Source organism: Salvia splendens, chromosome 3, assembly GCF_004379255.2.
Source record: "Salvia splendens isolate huo1 chromosome 3, SspV2, whole genome shotgun sequence".
In the NCBI taxonomy this organism is placed as follows: domain Eukaryota; kingdom Viridiplantae; phylum Streptophyta; class Magnoliopsida; order Lamiales; family Lamiaceae; genus Salvia; species Salvia splendens.
In genome coordinates, this window is record NC_056034.1 from 15,101,002 (window position 1) to 15,107,292 (window position 6,291).

The following is a 6,291-nucleotide window of genomic DNA, read 5'->3' on the forward strand; positions in this document are numbered from 1 at the left end:
TCTACACCTTCCTTTGATTGACATTAATTAACTTTTCTCTACTGATTATGATCATTGAATTAAACTGCAATATATTTTTGGCTGGATACTAACGGAAATTACTGTTATCTACATTCCATTGACTTTTTTCCACTCATTTTTCTTTTCGTTTCTTAATATATATGCCGAATCAAATTAGGATGCCTACTAATAGATAAGGGAATACTCTCATTGCCCCAGGGATGGAGCCAGGAATTAATAGTAGAAGGGGCAAAATATATACATAGGGAAATGTTAATTATTGAAGAAGGGGCAATTAGGAGAGATTAGTCCAAAAAAACCTCTATAGTGAGTTATACATGTATATGTGTACTGAAATATGAGCACGGGCATTTGCCCCTAGTCGGCATAACTCGTATATTGGTGAACCACGAATTGGCATAATCCATAGAATTCTACTCCCATTTGAAATCTTTTTGTTCTTTTGCTTTTTTTTTAACATTTCGTTATAGAACCCATCTTCCTTTGGTTGTCCAGATAGTAATCGATATTTAGTCGCGGTATTTAGGTCTTGGTATTATAGTCTCTATGGATACGATATTCTATACTTATTACTACTACTGAACTAGCCCGTACATTTGCAGATATAGCTCGTGTCTAAAATTAGGCGAGACACATTCCCTGCAGTTCATTATCACATACTCCCAACACTTCGATATCATATTCTAGTTTTAAGCTATCGATTAACTAAAAATTTTATACGGCAGTACTAGATTGTCTGGAACTGATGTGAGCAGCAATGAGAGGGTCGAGATTGCCATTCAAAACGGGGCTTACATCAGGAAACTGAGCACCAGACCTGAGATCGTGCACCATCTTCGTTGGATGGAGGACATATTTTCGTGTTTCTCGACTCCACCTGTCCGTTGCAGCGCCTCTCTTGATGCTCCCCACACCAGACACGCCATGGTCCCTCAGAAGAACGAGAAGTTTAGCCTTCAAACGGTTGAGGGCTTTGATCTTGTTGGCAAAGCGACTCCTCTCACCTGTGGATGAACCAATCTAATCATTTCATACCATTTCAAGAAATCATCAGTTATGATAAGTTTGATGATACTTATACCTGTAGACTGAACTTCTACTCCTGTTGGTATGTGGTGGATGTGAACAGCCGACGAAGCCCTACTCATTTGTGGATTGCCCTCACAGTAGGACGGGTATGAAACTTGTATATCCTCATCCTCAATTGACAGGTCAGCAGATGAGTTGATGAATAGGGGAATCACATCCACGGAGGCCAAGCTAGCCTGAGAAGTAGGCAGAACGAACCTTATAAGGCACATAATCGAACACAACAGATTTGCTTTTATGGGAAGGCCTAATGAACTTCAAAGCATTCATGTAACTTCTCTCAAAGGTGAATGGATATGAAGAGAGCATAGCGTTTGGTTTCTAATAGAACTTCAAAGGAAAAATTGGAGGTTCTTCACATCATCTCAATCATGCTATGTGAGTTAAAAAGGAAACAAAAGTTACACTAAGAATGCAACGTGAAGCAAAGGAGAGAGTGTGTGTGTGCTTGAAAACTTGTTATACGGATTTCTATCACTCAGCAAGTCGAAGGACAAGGACCTTCGTATGTATAGGAACAAAACCTACTTTTGGTAAATCCATTTTCCTACCTTAGGAAGAGCAGAAGTACTGTCCGAACACCTTATCAGAGAGTGTACGCCTCTTTCTCCTGATAGATATCCATAGGCGAATTTAAATTCTAGTTCGATAGAAGCATATTTCAGTTCACCATTGCTTGAAGGATATCTCTCTACTATCCTCCCAGAGTAGCCCTGCCTTTCAGCCCATTTCATGTACATCTGTGCAAGTTGCAACGCCCATCTCTGGATAAACATTACAATAAAAAAAATCACATGAAAATAAGGTACAGCAAAACAAGATTCCGATAGCCAATCCATAGATAGAAATCAAAATCCCAAATTCTGTAACTTCATGTCCATAGCAATTTCTAACTTCTCCTCGCCAGCAGCAAGGGTTGAGAAAAGAAAAGCTGCAAACCTCCGAGAGTGTATCTCCACATCTCGACTCGATGATGATGCACGCTCCCTCCATGTCGTATGGATCCTTTAGAAGCTTCGACATCTCATACTTATCCAAAAACTTGTTTACATCTAAAGAAGAAGCATATGCCTGCTTGAAAAGCTCATAATTGATAGCATCCATCTCTGCAAGCTCGGTGATAAGCTTAGCTTCCTCGGCCTGCATCATGCAAGCTTAAATTCCAAAACACAGTAGCTTCAAATCTTTTCAATTTACACTGAACCTATCGACATTCAGCAATGTAATCAAGACAGAAAATGAAGTAATATAATATCAGACTTAAATGAGCATAAGTGACCTTATATGTAAGATCCCTCATTGTGTCAACCACCTTGGCACTGTCAGCCAGTTTGGCAAGGACTTCGTTTGATTTGGTGAGGTCGTCCCACAAGTCATAGTCGCGGACAACTCCTTCTCGGTCAACATGCTTCCCTTCTTCAAATTCCAATGCCGTTGGTGCCAGCATCTCTGCACGAAGAACAGAATCTTCTATTCTCTTTCTCAAAGAAAACATTCCTGTTCAACCAAAAACCAAAACAGCCAGTCTAAATCATTGTAAGCATACATGGAGTTGGCAAGGTGACATGAGCTTCAATTATGAAATCTGGTACACTAGTTAAAAATATTCACAATTTCATCTTTCAAAATCACAAGTAGTATCTCATTTGAATCTAACTTTTTTACCAAAAACCACATCTATGCACACACTCAAAATTACTAGCTCCATCCGTTGCTTCTTCGTGAGAAGCATGAAGAAAGTAATAACCCCTCTTTTGAAGCTAAATCTACAAAAAATCACACATATTCATAGACATATATATCATCTTGATACGCCCGCCTCGTGTTAGTGTAGCATCTAAAAACTAGATACCTTCCCTTTCTGCTCAGAAAATTAATGAAACCAAAACTACTTTTTTAAAAAAACAAAAAAAAAATCAAAATACAAGGCTCCAACACTAGTAAACATGTAAAAATCATGGATTAAATATGCCCGGTCAATAGATTTTGACCAAATAATAAATGTGACGAGACATTTAATTTTGTGAAATTAAATGACATAGCGTCGATCTACATTTTACGTAGATAAATGTAGTATATTCACTTTCTCAAATCCGATTTCCGGTGAGTGAGAAATAGTGGATTAAAGTTGGGCATAATTAGCTTTTAATTAAAGCTTGGAGTGGGAGCTTAGGGAATAATTAACTAGTGTTAATTATCCCACATTGGAGGATTAACACATCTTTTAATGTGCATAAATTAAGTGACTTTATGTTACTTAATAATTATAGTGGACCAAGATGGGTGAAAGAGCCCACACGCGCGCACACACGCGCGCCGCCGCCGCCGCCCGCCCGAGCCCGTGTCCGTGCTCGTGGTCGCGGGCCGCGGGCCCAATCCCGGACGTGGACTTGGACTTGGACTTGGACTTGGATCTTGGATCTTGGTCTTTGGGCTTGGTGCTTGGCCCAAACTATTCTTTTTAGACCACCGCCGAGTCAGCAATCCAAGTGGCTTGACACGTCGTCAAGCGAGGCACAGTCACGGCTGCTGATAAGGCTAATTTCATGCATAGGTCTAGGGCTTTAATTCGTGAAATTTCTGGGTCTAACACGCGTTTTAAGCCAGGTGTGTGAAGATTTTCGCCAGGTCCAGCAAAGAAGGGAGACAGTTGCGTGGACCTAGGAAGAAGGCGAAAGAGTGGACATTATGCGGAAAATTGCTCGACGGAGGAAGCCTCGGAGTTGAAGGGTAGAATTGAGATTTCTACGAAGACTCTAGAAGGTTATGTCCGCATCTATAAAAGAGAGAAGCATGCACGCTGAAGGGATCTTCTCGGTTGGAGACCTCGCCAACAGCTTGTAGCTTAGTTCACTTTTCTTCACACACTTGGGTTCTTTCGTGGGAAATTCAGGGCATACTTGGGGTTCACTTCTAGCTTACACACTTTTCGATCTGGTGGTAACACCGTCCTACTTGAGGGCGAAGAAACAATTTATTTTCTGTTTACGTTTCTGCTGAATTCGCCGAGCTTTGCTGTTCGAAGCTCGGACCTCTTTGTTTTCTGGATATTCTCTGTGTTTATGCAAGTTTCGTTTTAGTTTATGCCGACTGTGTTGATCTTTGTTTGTCGATTATGTTTACTTGAATTCTGAGTTGGATTGTTGGAGTTGGTTGTTTTCTAGATTATCGCAGGTTTGTGGTTGGATCTGGGAGAATGGAGTTTGTTTGTGGATGAATCGGGTTCTTAACTTGTTGATGTCGTAGGGTTGTATGTGATTGTTGGGATCTGGAGTTGATTTGAGTAGATCTGTGAGAATCGGAGCTATGGAGTTGATTGTGCTGGGTGTTGAGTTCGGATGTCTTAGATCCGGAGTGGATTAAGCATTCGACGTGAATCTGAGTCGTGTTGGTTTAATTTTATGCCTAGCTTACGTGTTTTCGTTTCATTTCGTTCAGTTTATGTAGATCTGATGTACTTCCCATTCGTAGCGAGTTTCCGGCGTCCCGATTTCTATATTCTGTTCGAATCTAGGAATATGCTCTGTTTTCTTCATTTACGTTTCTGAGTTGGATAGGAAATTGCATGAGTTTGTTAGTTGCAGCTTTTACCGTACTTACCTTATTTGAATGTCCTGGTCCCCACTTTTTAATTCTTCCTGCCTAGTCATATTTAGTTAATCATTTACACGGTCTAGCGAGTTATTGTTTCTTTCAGTGTCGATGTCTGATTTTACAAGTATTCTGTTTCTTAGGTCTAGCATTTAAATTCCGTGCCTAGGTCTAGTGGTAGTTGTTATAAACCTCAACCCTTTGCGTGGCAGCAGCCGCTTGTTTCCAGAGTCTCTAAACACTACTCACGAATCCATCTTAGTAGGATCGACCCCACTTCCCTATACTAATTTAATAGTAATTTGGGTTGAGGGATTAATTTTTGAAGGAGAGTCAAGCGTGTCCACCGACAACAACACTCTGTGTTCCTTGGGTTCCTGGACCTAGTGATCCAGTGGATTTAAGAAGCGCGGTGTCTTGACCGAGCACTTGTATTAGTGTTCCCTGTAAGCACACGAAACACACACGATCCGACTCAGCTCCTACTTCAAATGGCGCCGTTGCCGGGGATGGATGGCGTGCTTAGTGTTAGTGTTCAGAGTCTGTGGTGTAAATAGTTTTGATTTGTTTTCTTTCTCTTTTGTTTGTAGTTTATGAGCAGAGGCTCAGGATCTACCTACTGGAGCAACTCGTCTGGGAGGAAGTACGGACAGTTTACTCGGCAGGTTAAGGATACAACCTCTACTGTGACCACCAGATCAGGGTTCACCACAGGAGATCCGTTCCCGAGTGAATTAACTAGCGACGAATCTTGGACGTCGTTAGGACGCGAAGATCCAGAATCCCCACCCGAATCAGAAACAGAGTCAGAAACAGGGGAAGCAGAGGAAATAGTCATGGCGCAGGTAGTAGATCCAGATCCAGAGATCGGTTCTTTCACTGCCCATTTAGATGGAGAACCAGCTCAAGCTATAGTGATGAATCCACGCCAGAGGACTATTGAGATCAAGACAAACGTGCTCGGCATCTTACCGACGTTCTCTGGGCGTAGAAATGAGTGTCCGTATGAGTTCTTAAATGAATTCAGCAAGTTGTGTGGTATTCAGAAGAGGCCGAATGATGCAATAGAGGAGGATTATCGCCTACGTGCGATTCCGTTTACCTTGAAGGGGGAAGCTAACACGTGGTTATTAAGGTTACCCCCGGATTCTATTCGCACATGGAGGGATTTCAAATTGGAATTCCTAGATTATTTCTTCCCATCCAACAAGACGAATGCACTGAAGAAAGAAATATTAGAGTGTAAGCAGGATTACGACGAATCCTTGAGTCAGTATTGGTCGAGATTTAAGGGGTTGTTGGATGCATGCCCAAACCACCGAATGATAGAGGCAGAGACCTACTCTCTGTTTTACGAAGGAGCAACTCCTGAGTCAAAGGATTTAATGAATTCCTCGAGTGGGGGGAATTTCATAAGAAAGAGGGGAAGTGATGCAAGGGAAATTCTGGGAAAATTGATCGACGCTAAGAAGGCGTACGATAACCCTAGGAATGCTGTGAGAAGAGGGTCGGTGCATGCCGTAAGAGAGCAAGAAGATGATAAAGTGGAGGCAAGGATTGATAGGCTCGAGAAGGCTCTTTTGAACGCGA

At 41.8% G+C, this 6,291-nt stretch overlaps 1 protein-coding gene across 1 annotated transcript; it reads right to left on the minus strand.

Annotated features, from left to right (window-relative positions):
- Positions 1–735: 735 nt before the first annotated feature.
- LOC121796645 (peptide chain release factor PrfB3, chloroplastic-like) lies at positions 736–2,818 on the minus strand. The gene is made up of 6 exons (XM_042195453.1): positions 2,776–2,818; positions 2,390–2,607; positions 2,050–2,250; positions 1,662–1,874; positions 1,103–1,286; positions 736–1,025 (listed from the first exon to the last, which is right to left on the minus strand). The coding sequence occupies exons 1-6, from the start codon at positions 2,816–2,818 to the stop codon at positions 736–738; spliced, it is 1,149 nt and encodes a 382-aa protein (XP_042051387.1).
- Between the last annotated feature and the right edge of the window lie 3,473 nt (positions 2,819–6,291).

What these genes read in the sequence shown, in the direction of transcription:
- LOC121796645 (XM_042195453.1), bottom strand. Translation starts at nt 2,818, where the DNA reads ATGGAGCTAGTAATTTTGAGTGTGTGCATAGATGTGGTTTTTG. An exon ending in GTGCATAGATGTGGTTTTTG is followed by an intron (nt 2,608 to 2,775) that starts GTAAAAAAGTTA and finishes TTGGTTGAACAG; the next exon opens with GAATGTTTTCTTTGAGAAAG. An exon ending in GTACTTCTGCTCTTCCTAAG is followed by an intron (nt 1,287 to 1,661) that starts GTAGGAAAATGG and finishes CCTACTTCTCAG; the next exon opens with GCTAGCTTGGCCTCCGTGGA.